The following is a 20,115-nucleotide window of genomic DNA, read 5'->3' on the forward strand; positions in this document are numbered from 1 at the left end:
GTGATGGAGTGGTTGTTGGGGATGGGATATGCCAAAGGTCTAGGCCTTGAGGTACTACTTTGATATTATCTTTGTGTAGGACTGCCTCTGTTAAATTATGCAAACTAAGGGGTTTGACTTTGTTTGGTGCTAGGCCAATAATGCAAAAGGGTCCCATGAACTCAGGAGAAAGTTTTGATGTGGGAATGTGGTTGAGGGTGTACAAAAGGTCTCCAATTTCAACTATGCAATCTCTCTCTCCTGTATTACAAAGCCGTACCATATTGTCTCTGCAGAGAGTAAGGGTATTGTGAATTCTCTTAAAGAGTATTGAAATTTTGTACTTTTACTTTGACATAATTGTTTAAATTGTAAATGGGGGTTAAGTCTGACATAAGATCATATGGGAGTTTTTTGACTGAGCCAAAGAGAACAAAATGTGGGGACTCCGATACTGACTTGTTAATGGCACTATTAATGCAAGCTTGGATCATTGGTACATGTTCATCCCAAGAAGAATGTATGTCAGAGGCAAGATGTCGGAGAATATTTAAGATTTTGCAGTTGTCTGTCAACTAAACTGTTATAGCTAGGGTGATAAGGAGTTGTGTTGCATTTGGTGATGTTAAAGTGTTTACAAATGTTTGGGAGAATTTCATTGTTGAACTCTGTTCATTTGTCTGAAATGAGTGTTTGGATGTAGTGTAGGGGTACACAAGTTCGTCAACAAATGTTTGTGCAATGTGTTGTGCTGTCTTGTCTGGTAAGGGTGAAAAAATACAGAATCGGGAGAAATGGTCTACATAAAGAGGTACTGGTTTCTGCTGGGGGTGAGTGGTAACTTAAGGTCAATAGCTACTGTGTCAAAAGATTTGCATGGGGCAGGATAAGTTACGATGGGAACATGACCACTAATATGACCTTTGTGTGAAGCACATGAATGGCAAGCATCAATATCTTTCCTCGTGTTTAGCCAGAAGTACTACATTCTGGCTTGTGTCAAGTATTTGTCCTTTCCTGTGTGGGCAGCGATGGGTGAATTGTGTTCGAGTTTCAGAACTTCAAGAATGAGTTCTGTAGGAACAAGCTGAAGCACTGAACAGTTGGGTTCATGTTTGTTCTTCAGTATTGTGGGGTGATACAGTACTTCATCTATTAAGGTGCAGTTGTCAATATTTGGAGAAAAATCATCTGTGTCTGTTGTATTATCAGAGGTGAGGAAGTATATAACACATTTCCAAAGGGGATCTGCTTTTGCACTGTGCAACGGTTGCACAAGGTCGACAAGAGGGGGATCTTGACTGATGAAAGCGATGTGGCAACTGAGGGCATCTACCACCACATTTGCTTTTCTGTGAATAAAATGGAATGTTGGCATGAATTCTTGTATGGTGAGAAACCAAGGTGCTAATTTACCTGTGAGATTATTCCCTTTGACGAGGTGTAAGGTTGGTTGGTGGTCTGTGTGGATATGTATCTCATAACCAAGAATCTCTTTGAAGTGCTTAAGGGCATATATTACAGCTAGTGCTTCTATTTCCGTTACTGAGTAATTTTGTTCATGTTTGTTGAGTGTGCGGCTAGCATAGGCAATTGGTCTGAGTTCTGTGTTGTGTTATTGCATGAGGATTGTACCAATGTCTGTGTAGCAAGTGTCTATGTATATTCTGAAAGGAAGCTTGTGGTTTGGAAAAGCAAGGACAGGTGCTGTTGTTAAGGCTTGTTTAGGTGTCCAGTTAAAGGGAGTGTCTTTCTTAAGTAAGGCAGTTAAGGGTGCTGCTATACCAGTGTAACCTTTGATATACCATCTGTAAAAATCTGATAGATCAAGGAATGAATGTGGTCAACAAAAGCAGGGCATGGAAAATCAATGACTGCCTTGACTTTGTCCTGCGAGGTTAAAATTCCTTGAGAATTGAGGACATGCCCTAGGAAGCACATTTCTTTCTGACAGAATGAACACTTCTTAAACTCTAGTTTGAGTCTTGCCTTAGCTAGTTGTGAGAGAACAGTGTTAAGCATGTGTAGGTGTTCACAAACATATTTGGAAACAATGATATTGTCATCAAGATAGATGAAAACTCTCCTAGGCGGCCTGCAAGTATTGTGTACACGAGATGTGTGAAAACAGAGGGGGCTGAAACAAGACCCACAGAAAGGCATTTGAATTGAAAGTGTCCATTGTTTGTGCTGAATGGTGTGAGAGGTCTAGACTCTGTATCAAGGGGAAGCTGGAATTATCCTGACATCAGGTCCAAGGTTGTGAAAACCATGTTGTTTTCACCGACGGAGTGCAAGATGTTTTGTAATACTGGAATGAGATATCTTTCTGGGATAGTTTAATTCTTTGAAATCCACAACTGGGTGGAAGGAACCATCAGGTATGGGAACAACAAAGATAGGGAAATTCCATTCAGAGATTGAAGGTTTGATTATGTCTTGCTCAATCATGTCTGTTATGAGGCTATCTACAATCATGCATTTACTGTGTGGTAATCTGTATGTGGGTATGTAATGTGGTTTTGCATTTCCCAAAGGGGTATATGGTGCTGAATAAGGTTTGTTACTCCAAGGGGTTCACTTGGCATTGTGATGGTATGTCTAAAAATTGTTGCAAATAGTAACTTAAGTCCACTTGCACATCAAGAAATTCTACAGGGTTGAAATGTGATGCATGAATGGGTTTCTAAGCTTTTAGCGCATTGGAAAGAATTCAAAGAGCAACGACAAAGATGGCACCAATACTGCAATTCCACATACAAACAAAGATTGGATAAGCTAAACTTACCAACCCTAGAACAATGAAGAGAAAGAGGTTGATTTGATAAAAATTTACAGAAGGGATGGAAATTCTTGATAGGGATGACCGACTTATATGGGACAGAAGAAATACAAGAGGACACAAGAAGAAACTTAAGACAGTTACAGAAGAGATCTGAAAAAGAATAGCTTTCCACACAAAGTGATAGATATCTGGAACAAAATGAAAGAGGAAACAGTGAGTGCTAAAGTTATACATGACTTTAAGAAAAAACTGGATGCAGAAAGATACAACAATGGGTCACTACAAGCGCACACACTTGTCAATCGACAGCCTGTCAACACGTCAAAATTTGTGCTTTTGGGGACTACATTAAAAATGAAGACCTTTCATCAGTACTATAATATTATGATACCTAGGTTGTGTTGAATGAGAAGGGAGAGTACTCATGGATGCCTGAGGTAAGCTAATATAGTGAAAATTGAAAGAAAATGGAAGGAAATGAAATTAGGCCAGATGAGACCCTGGTGATGGAGCAGCGAAATGAAACATAAACAAGAGCATGGAGACCCAATTAGGCATAAGATCATTAGAGAACTATGAAGGCCATTTTTGGTTTTTCACTACAAAAAAGGCGACTCGAGTAGAAATTTAGACTTGGAGAGGGAAATAAGAGCTTTAAAAGAATTCATTTCAAGGGTCAGGGATCAACATGATGTATTAATTACAAAGAGATTAGTGAATTAAAGGGAGAAAATGCTGAAACAATTCAGGAAGTGAATGCCCTAAAAAAATTAACTGGCCAAGGTAAAACATGAAAATGAGGAATTGAAAAGCCAAGATACCACAAATAATACGACCATAAAGGAGGTGAATGAACAAATGAAGGCAATAACCAAAAAAAAATTGAGAAAGTATAGACAAGGAAAAAATATTACAATTCAAGAATGGAAAGATCATGAAAAAGATGAGGCATCTTTCAAAGAAATTGATCAACAACAAATGCAGAACACTAAGGAAACAGTCATTTAGGTAATCAAAGAAAAGGAAAATTTGGTGAGAGATACAGTAAACAAAAAGAAGTGTATAGTAGTATTTGGTTCAAAAGAAAAAAAAGAACCCAGTTAGATTTGTGAGAGACAAAGAGAAAGACTTAGCATGAGATGTTTTAAGAGTAATACAAGATAAAGAGCAAGAATTAGAATAGAAAACAGAGGAAGTGCATAAAATGGGAAGGTATGTAAAGGAAATCGACCTCTAAAGATCAAACCAAGGTCACTAAGAGCGGCGGAAGAGATACTACCAAGAACAGATAAGTTAGGTAATATTGAGCACTATAAAGATAAATGGATAGAAAAAAGAGATAGGATCCTTGAGGAAAGAGAGAACACATTAAGAAGCAAAGTAAAAAAAAAAAAAGTTAGACATGAGACTGAGAAAATGGTATCTTCAAGAAAAGGAAATGAAAGGAACAAAGAAAGAGCTGTAGAGTGCAGAAAATTAGAAGTGGCTTATACTACTATAAATGCTTTAATTTCAGGATTAAATAATGATTACTTGTCAGAAGCAAACCCAGATATAATGGGAATTGTTGAGACAAAATTAAGGGGTCAACTATCACCTAACAGTGTAGGAAATGGATTATATAGTCAGTGGCTTAGAAATAGATAGGAAAAACAGGGTGGAGGAGTCATGCTCTTAGCTAAGAAAAATTTAAATGTGACAAAGGTTATAAATGGAGGGAACAGTGTGGAAATGGTCACAATAAAATTTGAAGATAAGGAAATGAAAAAGAGAATGTGGTGACCTATGTGCCCCCAAAAATGGGTTCTTGGAGAGAGATTGCTCTAAAATGTTAGAGGATACAATGATTTCATTAAATGGGGTATTGAAAGATGAAGAAAACATGATACTTATGGGAGATTTTAACTGCAAAGAAATTTGTTGAGAAGAGATGACAGTGAAAGGTGGAGAGGAATTATGGGGAAATGTACTACTTGACATGATTATGGAATATACAATGACACAATGGGTAAAGAAAACACCAGATATAGAAATAATTAAGAACTGTCAAGACTGGATTTATTCTTCACGCCAGAACCAGAAATTGTGGATAAAATGAATATGAGACACCAATTGGGAAGTGACCACATATTTCTTGAACTTGAACTAAAGAAGGAAATATATATGGAGAGAAATGAAAAATACACAAAAGAGACACTGGTATATAGTAAAATGGACTTAGTGAAACTTAAGAAATTTTATCAAGAAGTGAGTTGGGATTAATTTCACAATGAAATGACGTGTGGAAGAAAATGGAAGATTGTGATGGAAATCTATAATGAGTGGGGTAAATATGTAACAAGACAAAAACAGGAAAAGGAATATAATAAAAACTGGTTTAACAGATGGTGCAGAGGTAAAAAAGGAATAAAGCTTGGAAAAGAAGGAAAAACGACAAAAAACCTAGAAAGTGGGAAATATATATCAATGAAAGGAATGTGTTTAAATATGCAGGGATGAAAAAAGAAATTATGAAAAAGACAACAGAAAAATGTAAGGATCAACCAAAACTACTCTTGTCGGCAAACTGCCACTTTTAAGCAAAACTACTCTACTGACATGTGAATGGTAAATTGAAAAAAAAGCATGAAATAGAGAAACTATGTAAGGAGAACATGGAATACACAGAGAGATACAGAAATGGCTGAGGTCACAATTAAACATTTCAAATTAGTTTTCACTAGAGAAAAAGTCTGGCACTGGGATGAAGGGTGGGAAGTGAAATTCTCCTAACCCCCCTCCATCCCTATGGGGGAAATAATAGCAACACTAGCAGAAATAATGGATCAAATAACATGCCTTGATGTCAGGAAATTGCACAGCCCAGATGGAATTGCAAACTGGATACTAAAGGAGTGTAAAGATGAATTGGTAGGCAAAATATGTATTAGGTTTTTTGCTAAAAGAAAGAAAAATACCAGAAGACTGGAAAAAGGCCAACATCGTCCCAATATATAAAGGAGGTAACAAGGAAGACCCAACAAATTACAAACCAGTTTCCCTTACAAGTACTGTCGGCAAAATTTGTGAAAAAGTTATTGAGAAAAGTGAACACTGAAATAAACTGAGTCACTGCAGAGAGATCTGAACAAACTTTGGGAATGGAGTCAGAAGTAGGAAGTGGACTTAAACATTAAGAAATATAGTATAACAGAATTTGGAAAAAGTGGGATTTGAAAAAGACCTGGGAGTAATCATCACAAATGACATGTCCCATGATAAAGAGAGAAACAAAATTGTCTGAGAAACCTACAAATTGCTGAGATCAATAAAAGTGGCATCTACTTACCTGAATGAAGAAATGGTGAAGAAAATACTAGTCACACCAATAAGACCAAGACTGGAGTATGCAGTGACACTATGGTCACCCAATACCAAAAAGAATACGAGGAAAATTGAAAGAATCCAAAGAGCAACTACAAAGATGGCCTCCACACTCTCAGAACTGTCATACAAAATGAGGCTGTCAAAACTAGAATTACTGACTGGAACAAAGAGAAAGAGGAGACTTGTTGACCATCTATAGAATCATGAGAGGAATGGAAGTCCTTGATAGAGAAGACTTACTGAATTGGGATATGAGAAATACAAGAGGACATGGAAGGAAACTCAAAGAGGAAAGTTATAGAAGAGGTCTGAAGAAGAACAGCTTTCCCCACAGAGTGGTGGATATATGGAACAAATAGGATGAAATGATACGGTGTGTAAAAACCATACATGAATTTAAGACCAATTTAGATACTGCGAGATACAGAGATGGGACACCACAAGCATAGCTCCCCTTCCCATAAGATGCATCAAGGCAAATACATAATTCCTTGCCCACAAGAATTAGCGTGCCAGTCTGCAGTGCAGCAATGCTGAAATTATTTCAATCCTAGACAGGAACTGTAGTAGCATCTGTTTGGGCTTTTTCCTGGTTTTTGGCAGTAGGTGCAAAAGAATGGTGTTCATGATGGAGAGCACTGATGTGAGTAGTAGCGAGTGCGAGACATCTGTCTTGACGTCATGTGACACATGATCGTGTTACTTAAGCTACTGTGTGGGTGGGGGTGATAGGTACACACTGACTATGGATGTGAGCAATTGTTCTTTTTGTATTGGAGAATTTCCTGGAAAATTCTCCTAGTGTGGTGCCTGGTGTGAATGGAATTGTGCTAGCTTTTTGGAGTGTGTCTGGGTGTAATTGAGAAAGTAGTTGAAAATAGGCTAGCAGTGAGACTATGTGCTCGAGTAAGATTTTGTCATCTGCAACCCAGTCTGAGTTTTTGAGGCTTTCTCTGATTTCACTTTTGAAAGTGGATGCAATTTTTACTGCTCTTTCCATTATTTCATGAGGGCCAGTACTGTATATTGTGGCCAATGAGTAGAGGGGTGAAAGTGAGCCAAGTTGAAAATGTTGAACTGGATTATATCACTTGAGAGTGTCTTGTTGATATCTATCCTTGATTTAAGAATGGAAATTTTGGTTTTGTCATCTATGACACTTCTACATGTGATTTCAGATTTAACTTTGTAGGGTAGGTTGGTAAACTATTTTCTTCCTTGATTATTGTTACGAGATTTTGTGTCTTTGGTGGGGTGTGTGGAGAGTTGTTATTGGAAGTGGTAGACATGTTTGGAGTGGGTGAGATTTTGGCAGAACTGAAATGAGTACAATAATTGTGTGTGGGTTGAGATGTTTGGGACTGCATCATGAAATATAAACACAAAGGTAACAGAGAGTAGCCACTAGGTGAAACCTATCACGGAAATTGTATCTACTTACCAAAGATGATATAGTAATGGTCTGGCTACAGAGTGATGAGGTATTTTGGCTTGTGGTGAGGTGAGATGAACACAGATGATACAATGCTGTAAAACAAAATGAGTATGAATACAGGTAAGATGAAATGTGAAAATTTACAATGTAATACAGTTAAAATATACATATATTTGGACCCATAGTGTGGAAAGATTCTTCCTTTGAAATGGTGGAGGGGCCGTTGAGGGGTTGGAAAAACGAGTCTGGATGTAGGCTGGTGTGTGGTGACGGCAGGTGGGTGGTCAACTTGTCCGAACATGGTAGTGGTCCTGGGACGGGGCTTTTGTCCATGCAGGCAAGGTGTAGCCTTATCTGTGTTGCTGGGCGATGGCAGGTGGGCGGTCAAATTGTCCGCGTGTGGTAGTGGGGCTGGGACGGGGCTTTTGCCTGTGATGATTGGGTGTAGCCTTGTAAGTATGATGCTGGACAATGCTGCAAAGAGGGGTTGTCTCATAAATAATGTTACTGGCTATGTTGAGAGTTGATTTCCTTCTAGTAATGTTTCTGGCTAAATTAGAATTGATTGCTTTATAGTAATGCTGCTGGCTCTGTTGGATAGAGTCCCTCGGTAGACTTGAGTTGAGGAGTGGAGATGCTATGAGAATGTTTGGTTGTGACAAGGTTGGAGTCACAGCGGCTGGTACCAGAAAATGTGGAAGGTTGGATCCACACTTTGGAGGCAATGTGAGTAGCAGAGCAAGTAAAAGGTTGCTTTGTTCTATGGATTTACTCTAGTAAATCATAGCCAGATGTCTTGTCCAGAGCCAATCGAAATCTGCACTAGGAAACAAGACAAAAACTGTGACGGTTGCCACTACATCAATTTTTGGTCATACAGTAATATCTACAATGTGACAGAAGTAGGTATTTACATGGTTGAGTGATACACTCAATATCAAAGATATTTACAATTATGATACATAGAAACGACATGGCATATTTCAATCATACTTGATGAAAAATAAAATATAATGGTAATTCCTTCTGTGGACGTATGCTTCTCAATGGCTGCATCTCAAGCAACTAGATGTCCTAAGAGGTCAAGGTCAGGTTGGCCAAAGTCCAGTTAAGTGGCCTCTGGTCGAGTTCTGGTTAGACCTGACGCTCAACAGCAGTTTGGTGCTGCTGCTGTGATGTACACAACATTGTATGCTCGATATCTATCTTCTTGTAGTATGACGTCCTATGGTGTGTAGTGATGTCCTGTGACGTATAATACATCTTCTTCCAACAGGTCAATCCATACAACCATTCAGGAGATATAACTTCTGATAATTTTAAGTCATATGAGAGGTTACTCACATTTGGCAACCAATAACGAAGGTGATAAAAGTCAGTTACATAAACATATATTTAGAATCAGAAAAAGACAAGGAATCCAAATATCAGTTTTAGAACGTTAGGTCGAAAAATAAAAAATCCCCCTTTAGCAAAAAATTGAGGTCAAGATTTGACCCCTAAAATATCAAAATTGAGAAAACTTAATATATACATACATACATATACCATGGCTTTTTCCCCCTTACAAGGGAGGTAGCCAAAAAGAAAAAGGCATAAAATCATTCCCACCCATTCCATCCCTAAATACACTCCACTCCCCTCCACCCTACCTCCCATCTTAGCACCTCCTGGATGACGGGTCATCCCTTCACCTTGTCCACTGCCCTGGGTCAGAGGAAGTGTTGCAAGGCACAGCACATCTACAGCAAGGCCACTTCATAACATCAGCGACCCCCCCTCTCTGTCCCCCCATGCATAAAAGGAGAAGATGCTTCGGGCTGCATCAAATTTTGCTCACACATACTACCTCACCCCCCATCCCCCCACCCATTCCACTTCATGCATCACAACATCATCCATATACAACCATTCTCCATTCACCCCATCTTCTATCCTCTCCCGTCCTTCCTCAACAGACATTCCCCTCTTCCCCAAAGCCCCCTTCACCTCATCCATCCATCTCATCCTAGGACGTCCCCTCATGTTCACTCCCTCCACATCTGCCTTCCACACCTCTTTTACTAATCTTTCTTCACTCATTCTTTCCATGTGTCCAAACTATCCTAATACTCTTTCATCAACCCCATCTCCCAACTCCCTTTCCACCCCTGTTCTCCTCCTCACCTCTTCATTTCTGTCTATCTAGCCTAGTAACCCATTATACTTCTCAGACACCTCATCTCAAACACATTCAAACTCTTCCTCTCTTATGTTCCATGTTTCTGCCCCATACAGATGAGAAAAATAAAGGCATAAGTTTTGGCTACAGTGAGTCCTCCTTATACGGTAATTCTTTATCCGGTATATTCACAGTTACGGTATTTGGTTATTACTACCCTTGATTCTATTTACAGTAAGAAAAATTCAGATACGGTACCTGTTCATTTTTTTGTTTACACCATACTGTAGTGCCACCACGCCGTGCGACCACCACAACAAACAGACGAAGTGTTTGAGGGTTTTCAGCCTCCTGCCTCACCCTCATCTTCATCTGCCCACTCAGCATAAGATGAGCGGGCTGAGATCCCTACTGTCCCTTAGCCTCAGAATGGACATCATCTTATAGAATACATGGTGAGTGAAAGGTAAATAAAAACATTTTCTGTTTATTTCTTTTGTTCAGTACTTTACATTTTCTTATGTGACTATTTTCATGTATTTTCATGTCTGTAGGGGTGACTTTCGACGTGCTGGAACGCATATCCTATTATCACGTGTTATAATGGGTTCGGTATACTGTAATTTCAATTTGTGGTAAGGTTTTCAGGAACGCATATGTACCGTATAACGAGGACTTACTGTATTAGAATCAGTGGAATTTTTTTTTTTTATATTAGTATTTTTTATATAATTAACACATAAATGAGCACCATATTTATATGTTGTCGATCAACTATACATATTTTTCACATTTATGTGTTATTAGTTTCTTTTTGTTGTCCAAAGTCAGTGCTAGTGATGGTTTTAATAGGTTTGGTTCCTTGTTGATTTTGCTGTCAGGTCCTTGACACGTAGGCTAAATGTTATGAGAGTATCAAATGTTGGACCCTGAATTTATGGGTTCTTTTCTAATGGAAGGACTGGGCCTTTAATTTTACTATAGAGTGTGTTTTTAATTCATAGTTGCCTTGCATTAGCCTTGAAGATGGTGAGGATAATAACTCTAGGGGGAGATACCATTATACCAATAAAATGAAGCTACAGTTTCAAATTATAAGCTAGGCTGAGCTTAAAGTCAATGTACTCACCTGGTACATGGTGAGATCTTGATGAAGCCATAGCACTTCTTGTGTAACCAAGTTCCGCAATCTGATGGCAAACATACCCTCAAAGGGACGCTCACCAGGAGCTTGCCGACTTGTTACTACATTTATAATGCCCTGTAATAACAAAATGAAAAGTGATATAAAAAAAAAAAAAAAAAAAATGTGGTGGTTCATTATAATGTACATATCAAAGTGTATGCTTACTAGAGTGCAATACTAACTGAAATGTGCAATGTGAAACATTTTATATATATCTATATATATATAATATATATATATAATATATATATATATATATATATATATATATATATATATAATATATATATATATATATATATAAATGATATGATTTGGGTACAAAATTTTGTTTCATATTCTTACATATGAAAAGATTTGTCTTAAACAGCCACACCATGCTAAAAGTCACCAACATTAATGAGAATCATAATTTATTTCATACATTTCTACAGCTGCTATGGGAACAACTCATTCCAAGGGATGAAAATTTATTCTAAATTAAAATTACACATTCCTTTAAATTGGGAGGTATGGCCTTTATATGGGTTAAATTTCATACACAATTACAAAAACAAATATTATGGAGAAAGGGCATGAAGTTGTCATCATGCAATTCAAGATACATGCATGATGTTCCACATAGAAAAGGAGGGAAATTAAATCACATCTGTCACATGAAGATATATAAACAAACCCAGAAAAAAAATATGCGGGAGTAAATGGGTAAAAAAAGGTATGTACAATACTGAATCATTTCACACTAATAATTTCCAATTTATAATTAACCGTTTCACAATTCAGTTAAGGAGTTGGAAAGGGTAAGGACACAAGCTTTCTGCCCTGCAGCCAAATGAGACAACAAGAGGTGTTACCTTAATGGTGGGCTCCTATAAGAGGGAAATGGAAGAACAGTCGGGTTATTTAAGGTTGTAACACACGAGTGGCGACCTAACTTTGTTTATACTGAATAACAAGGGTTAGAGGACAACATCTAATCATGAATTTCCAATATAATATGCCCAACTCTATATATGACAAGATGCATACAAAAATACAGTTCAAACATATGGCTCATGGCAAAATCAATATACTTTTAATTTTGACAACTAGAAACCAGTCAATATTTCTTTTTTGGTATAAAAACTGCTAAACCTCTCTTTTTTCATACTGTTTTCATTTTCTGCAGAAGAAATAGATATCCACAACATCTTACTGGATAAAGCAACAAATTTTATATGGCTGTAAATTCACAACCACAGAACTGGAAGACTGAATTAGTCACCTAGAGAATGGTTGTGACACATAAGCTAAGAAAACAAAGGCTTCTACTTCAGCATGAACAGTCTGAAGTTATTACACAATTCTAAATGGCTCACCTTGACATCTGTGCCATCCCCGAACTTGACAACATTGAAGGCAGAATTATAATGTACTGTGATGCTTTTCTCAGGTCGTTCTGGTGAAGCAAGCCTTGTGACTACATTACTTCCATTCTCCTGAGACAAAGACTTTCCCTGCAAAGTTTGGAAATACAATGTAATAAATCATAAATCATACAATGTTATCAAATAATAGTGTTATTACATAATGATGACTATAGCAAAAGAGGAGAAAGACTTGGGAGTATTGATAAAAGCCAACCTGTCACCTGACAGACATATCAGCAGGATTGTAGAAGAGACATATGGACTACTGCAGAAGATTAAAGTGGCATTCCACTATATAGATGAAGAGATGTTGAAAAAACTCATCTAAACCCTCACATGTCCAAGACTGGAATATGCATCAGTAGTATGGACCCCACAGTGAAGGATATAAGCAAAATTTAGTGAATACAAAAGGTCGCAATCAAACTGGTCCCCAGTCAGTCAGATAAACCATATGAGGAAAGACTAAACATAATGGGTCTGCCAACTTTGAAAGTTTGAAGAGAAAGATGTGATATAATTACAGTATTCAGGTCACCAAAGAAAGGAGATAGATTGAATTGGCAGAAGAGATCTCCTGATTAAAGATGGGAAGGATTTAAGAGGTCATGAGAGTAAATTAAAGGTTGTATTTATGTTGGGAAAAAAAAAAAAAAAAAAAAAAAAAAAAAAAAAATTATATATATATATATATATTACACATACCTAGAAAAGTCGACTCATGTGGAAATTAAGAGCACATTGGAAGAATGAGTGGCAAACCACTAGAATGGATGAAAGACTTTTTGAGGGAAAGATACATGGGGACAGTAGTAAAGGATGAGAGGTCAGGTTGGAGAACAGTATTGAGCAGAGTTCCACATGGTTCAGTGCTTGCACCAATAATGTTTATCTATGTCAATGACATGCTGGAAGGAACAAGCTATGCCAACATGTTTGTAGATGATCAAAAATCATGAATAGAGTGAAAAACAAGGAGGGCAATAGACTAGTGCAAAAAGATCTAGATACTACTTTTGCATGGGGCCAAGAATGGGAAATATAGTTAAATACCAAAACATACAAAGTACTGGAAATGGGTAAGTGTGGCAAAAGGCCATCCTTAAACTATTCCTTGGGAAGTGAACCCATTTCAAAAGCAAATGAGGAGAAAGACTTGTGAGTGTTGATAAAAGAACCTGTCATCTGACAGACATATCAGCATGATTGTAGGAGAGACATATGGACTACTGCAGAAGATTATTAAAGTGGTATTCCACTATATGGATGAAGAGATGATGAAAAAACTCGTTTAAACCCTGACACATCCAAGACTGGAATATGTGTCAGTACCATGGTCCCCACACAGAGTAAAGGTTATAAGCAAGATTGAGCGAATACAAAAGGTAGCAATCAAACTGGTCCCCAGTCTGGCAGATAAACCATGAGGAAAGACTAAACACACTGGGTCTGCCAACTCTGACAGATCAAAGAGAAAGAATGTGATATGATTACAGTATTTAGGTCACTAAAGGAGACAGATTAGACTGACAGAAGAGATCTCCTGATTAAAGATGGGAGGGATTTAAGAGGTCACAGGAGTAAATTAAGGAAGACATGTCAAAAGGATGTGAGGAAATATAGTTGACCATACATACATACATACATATACCAAGGCTTTTTTCCCTTTACAAGGGAGGTAGCCAAAAAGAAAAAGGCACAAAATCATTCCCACCCATTCCATCCCTAAATACACTCCACTCCCCTCCATCCTTCCTCTTATCTTAGCACCTTCTGGATGACACGTGATCCCTGCACCTTGTCCACTGCCCTGGGTCAGAGGCAGTGTCACAAGTCACAGCACATCCACAGCTAGGCTGCTTCATTAAATTGGCATCCCTTCTCCGTCCCCCCATGCATAAAAGGAGAAGTTGACCATACAAATGTATAAATATGTGGAATAGCTTTGAAAGTGATATAGCCCAAACTCAAACAATACACGAGTTCTAATCTATATATGGTAAATAGAAATCAAGGATATAGATTAAGTTGGAACTATACATGAATTTGAGTCTAGGTATGTCAGAAAGTTAGAGAACAGGAGATGGAACCCAATGAGCATTGCTCCTTTCCTGTAACTACAATTAGGTAAATACACATACACAGTCTATGTCACCAGCTTTAAGTGGCATGGGAAAGGCACCAGTCATCAATTGTCAGCTCCTCATGTGTGAAAATGTGTAAAAAATGGAGATGAAGTTGACAGAGGGTTGGTTCTGGGTCCAGTCCAGAGATCAAATGTCAGCCTCTAAGGGCTGGGCCTCCTGATGGAGGTGAGACAGTTGATGGATTTTGAAAATGGACAGCTATACTGTCCATCTTGCAGAGCCACCATATCTTACCAATTGTACAACCCTAAACACCACCCACCCATCTCTTTACATAACAAAGCACCACCAGTACTATTGGCAGTATGTAATGTAACATAATGTAATGGAGAAAGAGAAATATATATATATATATATATATATATATATATATATATATATATATATATATATATATATACACACACACACACACTCCCCTCCACCATCCCTTCCTCCCTCTCATCTTAGCTCCTCATGGATGATGGGTCATTATTGTATTCTGCTCACTGCCCTGGGTCAGAAGCAATGTAGCAAGATAGAGTACATCCACAGTAAGGCCACTTCACTTCACCAGTGACTCCCCTCTCTCCATCCCCTCATGCAGAAAAGGAGAACATGGGGGAAATCCCTTCAGGTTGTGTCAAAATATCATTCACACCCAAGTATCCCCTACCTCCATCCCCTGCCCCTCCCTTCCTTGCATAACAGTATCATCTAAGCAACTTTTAACTCATCCCTATCTCCTGCCTTCTCCGTTTCTTGCTCAACTGATATTCCCCTCTTTCTCAATGCCCCTTCACCCCATCCATCCATTTCATCCTCAGTCATCCCCTCAAGTTCACTCCCTCGACCTCTACCTTCCACACCAAAACCATCCCATCTTTCATCAGCCCTATCTGTCATCTCCTTTGTCAAGAACTCAAATTGGGAAGAAATGATAAGTGGAGTCCCACAAGGCTTTGTATTGGCTCCAATAATTTTTGCTATATATATGACATGGATGAAGGTGTGGAATGTTATATGAACTTCTGTGCAGATGATGCAAAACTACTAGAGAGAGTAAGTACCAAGGAAGATTGCAAATCATTACAAGAAGACCTGGACAAAATCTGGAAATGGAGTCAGAACTGTGAAGTGAATTTCAACATCAAGAAATGTAGTATAATGGAATTTGGAAAAAACAAAAATAGAATATGGGGACAATATAGAATTAGTACAAAAGAAGTTAAAAAAGGCAACTCAGAAAGGGACCTAGGAGTAACTATCACCAATGACATGGCACCAAACATATCAATAAATTAGTCAAGAGAAACTTTCAATCTATTAAGATCAATGGAAATGGCCTTTGACTACATGGATGAAGAAATGGTAAAGAAAATATTAGTTACATTGATAAGACCAAAATTGGAGTACACTGCGACACTATGGACACCTAGTACTAAAAAGAACATAAAGAAATTAGAAAGAATTCAAAGAGCAACAACAAAGATGGCACCAACACTCTCCAAATTGACATACAAAGATTGGACAGACTCGAATTACCAACTCTGGAACAAAGAAGAGAAAGAGGAGACCTGCTAACCATCTACAGAATTATGAAAGGGATGGAAGTCCTTGATAGAGATGACTTAATATACTGGGATAGAAGAGAAACAAGAGGACACGAAAAGAAACTTAAAAAGGATAGTTACAATAGAGGTCTGAAAAATTAGCTTCCCACACAGAGTGATGGATATCTGGAACAAACTGAATGAGGAAACAGTGAATGCAAAAACTATACAAGAATTTAAGATCAAACTGGATGCTGAAAGATACAAAAGTGGGTCACTAGGAGCATAGCTCTCTTCCCATAAAATACAACTAGGTAAATATAATCTCCACTTAGCATCCATTCCCAAATGTCTATTTCTCATTACACTTATTAATCCCCCAAGGCATTTACTTGCTTCTCTCAATCTACATTCTACCTCCACCTCCACTCCTCCCTTTCCCGTCACATTTGCCCCCAAGTATCTAAAGCTACCCACTTCATCCAGCTTCTCTTCCTTACTAATTACTTCTAATTTGCTGTCATCCTCTCCCCTTGTACATCTTATCACTTTACTTTTATCCACATTTATCTTCAACTTCCTTCTTTTGCACACCTTCCCAAACTGTCATTAACTTCCTTGATCCTTTCTCTGATCCTGCTACAAGTGCAGTGTCATCAGCAAACAAAAATTGGCTTATCTCCCATTTTTCTTCATTTTCTTTAACCATCTCCAGTCTCCAGCCCAACCTTTGTGTTTACCTCTCACAACACCCCATCCATGCATTAATTTAATAGCCAAGGCAACATAACACATCCCTGGCAAAGTCCCACCAAACCACTTACTCTCCCCATTTCCAATTCTAACACAGGTTCTACTACTCTCATAAAGAACTCTTAACTGCTCTTAACAGCTTTACTCCTATACCACTGAAAAAGTACCAATAATAACACTTGTGTCAGTGGTTTTTCAGATGCTCATCTTTAAAACCCATCAACACCCTCATCCTCCATTTGGAGGTGCCATCCTGAGGGCTTCACACTCAGTCTCTGGACTGGGCCCCAGTTCTCTATCAATTTCAACAACATTTCCCCCACCTTTTCATTAGTAGAACTAACAATCAGTAATTACTCCTCTCCACTTCTTCCAATTACAAGTTGGTAACAAAGAAATGTCTTACACTTGTGCAACGCAAACAACAGTCCAACATTACTTCTCAGATAGTTTTTTGGAATGGGTTGATGCCCACTACCAGGTGTTGGTTTCCAGTCCATAAAACTTGAGGTTACAGCTCTTTATTACAATCATTAATATCTTTTGATATGCCCATCACCAAAACATCTGTACATGTTTCTCTTCCATAAAAAATATAACCACAACTACATGAATAAAAATGGTATTTTCCACCCCTATTACTCACCATCAAATTGTTGTGATGTGCTAAGTGGCCATGAGGTCTGTGTGGGGGCAGGGCAGGAGGTATTGAAGTAGGGAGGCCACAACCACTCATGTTGGAGAGTGTGGGTGGTGGTGTGGCAGGTGGAGAGCGTGTGGTGGAGGCAGCAGAGGGCAGATAACTCAGCCCACACCCCAAGCTGTCATCCTCGCCCCTGTAAATATAAAAGGAAAAACATTATTAAAATCAATTCTGACATTTAATACACAATACTTAAAAATACATTCTGGACTCAATAATGTGTTGAATATGCTCTTAGTTTTATATTCAACCTAAGTTTTAGAATTAATTTAAGTACTGTATATGAAACAGAAAAATACACTATTAAAGACTGATCAATACAAATACCTTGTTGTGATATTTGTGGGTCCACAAAAATCATCTCCAGGATCAGGGTGTATCAACAGTATATCATCTATATCTACAAAATCTTCAGAAGATTCAGAATTACTGCCTCTGCTGTGCAAAACTTCTTCGTCATACTTAAAAGTTTCATAAGCATCTTTCATGGACTTCCCACTAAAACTTAAGTGATTATTCCCATAATATTCATCTAACGAGTCCCCTTTCCTGTTCAATGTTCTATCCTCTCCATAAATATCTTCCCTCCCTTTCATTAAGTGTTCAAAACAGTATTCACTTCCATCCCTTTCATCTTTTCTTTCTGGTTTACTTCTGACTTTCCTGGATCGTTTCCTTCTGTGCGACCTATCCCTTTTCATTTGACTTTCTTCAGAGCCGGCTTGAGTCAGTCGTTTATTTGCAGCATGACTCATTTCCTTATACTTATCCTTATCTAAGTATATCCAATTGTCCATAGCAACAGTTACAGGCCTTCCAGGTTCATCATAGTCCAAGAGATCTGTTCCAAATTTTCTTCGGCTTGAACTTGTTGATGTTGCATCACAATCAGCAGTCTCATGAATATATAATCCTACTGGTCTTGTCTTGCGGATTGCACAGTTGCAGTGGTCTACCTGCTGCTGTTTGTGTTCCAACACTTGAGCTTTCTGTCTGGCCAAATGCAATTGTTCGTACAACTCAAGCAATTGCCTGACTGATGGGTAAGATTTGCACTCATCTTCCTCTTGCTGTTGATATGTGGGACTCAATTGCAAGCTCTTGTGGTGGTTTATATTGGGTCTGGAACCACTTCTTTCCTCTGCCCAAGATTTCTGTGAATGCACCAAAGGACGACTCCTTTTACCAGCATCTTTTTTCTTTCCTTTCTTGGATTGTCCATTCTCCGATTGTTGGGTTGAGGGGTCATCATAGGACAATGTTCGAGTTAATTTCTTAAGCTTTTCATTATATGTATAATGGGGTTGTGAAGTTGGTCGAGAATTTCTGAGAGCACATTCCTCAGCAGTTTTTGTCTGTGATTTCAATGCTACATTAAAGGGAAATCCACCATCATATTTTATTTGGTTATTGAGAGTTTTGCACTCTTCAGGTATGAATTGATGGCTACCTTTACTTGAGTCATGGATACTGCTACTGGTGTTCATATCATCCCCTTGTGCATCAATAACTGTACATATAGAAGGCAGAGATCGTGAAATATTGCGAAGTGTAGTTACATTGTTTCTCAATTCATGACTCTTTTCAGAATCTAATTCATCTCTGTGACTCTCTTGTCCTGGGCTAGTGTACCTTCTCTCAACCTTGGGGCTCTTCAATTTACTACGAAAGGATGAAAATAGCCGTCCTCCCCTTACAAGCCGTTTCTTTTTGGGAACCTCTGAATTGGCACTTGGATCCTTTCTTAAGATGGCTGGAGATCCTTGTTTAATATCTAACACCTTTTTATTATCTGGTTTCACTGGCAATAAAGGAAAGGCACTTGTCTTTTCTCCATATGGCCTGGGAAGAGAACAGTGCTGGGCCACTGGACTCCTGCTCCTACTTTCAGAGTTGAACACTGGTGCATTATTATTACTATTCCTCAGTACTTTGTGGCTGTCAGGGGCAGACTGCAAGTATGTTGAATGAAGAAGAATTGGAGGACTTATAGGAATAGTTGCTTCACTTACTGTACCTCCATTTCCTTGCCCCTCCCCTCCCCCTGCACCCCTCCCTTTCCCATTTCCCCCTTCTCGCAAGAAACCAAGTACCTCACAGAGCTTCATCGAAGAAACACAATAAGTGTGAATCTCAAAACATCCATCACAATACAATCTTTATCACCTGCCTCCATTTAGTTTACAATTTCAACCAAATTCACAAATCCTTTCAAAATATTCACAAGTCTTTCATTTGCTTCCATCTGGTTTAATTCCTTGTGGTCTGCACTCAACAGTCAAAATCAATTAATTGTTTCATGGCATATATCATGGTTTCACTAAAGCAAGTCAAATCATAAAGTCCACTTAATATCCTGTTAAAAAAGATCTCTTCATTAACTTTACACATTTTGCATAATCTCTATATTAAGTTTCACTGCTATATTGCCAATGCCTGAATTCCACAAAGATGATTGTAGCTTCTTTACATTCAATGAATTACTTTAGCATAAACCGCATCACTGAACTGTTCATCTCATTTGCAGTCGGATGAAGCGAATCAAACCAAATAAAAATAAGTAATATAGAAAAATTTACAATAGTTCGTGTTCTTAAAATAACACAAACTGAATGTTTATATAAAAGGAGAGGGAGAGGAAGAGGAAGAGGGTGAGGGG

At 38.2% G+C, this 20,115-nt stretch overlaps 1 protein-coding gene across 9 annotated transcripts in view; it reads right to left on the minus strand.

The window, feature by feature from the left end:
- Fak (protein tyrosine kinase 2 Fak) overlaps positions 1-20,115 on the minus strand; it is a 119,822-nt gene that overhangs the window by 33,587 nt on the left and 66,120 nt on the right. For 6 of the 9 annotated variants that reach the window (XM_076203653.1, XM_076203656.1, XM_076203651.1 and 3 more), the window contains exons 2-5: positions 17,400-17,589; positions 12,271-12,408; positions 11,767-11,781; positions 10,856-10,987 (exon numbers count right to left, since the gene is read on the minus strand). In XM_076203653.1, the coding sequence (XP_076059768.1) occupies positions 10,856-10,987; positions 11,767-11,781; positions 12,271-12,408; positions 17,400-17,589 (475 nt within the window). Of the gene's footprint in view, positions 1-10,855; positions 10,988-11,766; positions 11,782-12,270; positions 12,409-17,399; positions 17,590-17,783; positions 19,807-20,115 lie in introns of those variants that run through there. The other 3 variants (XM_076203657.1, XM_076203652.1, XM_076203658.1) reach the window with 2 other exon arrangements.

Source organism: Oratosquilla oratoria, chromosome 20 (assembly GCF_046742065.1).
Source record: "Oratosquilla oratoria isolate Oo_2021 chromosome 20, ASM4674206v1, whole genome shotgun sequence".
NCBI lineage: Eukaryota > Metazoa > Arthropoda > Malacostraca > Stomatopoda > Squillidae > Oratosquilla > Oratosquilla oratoria.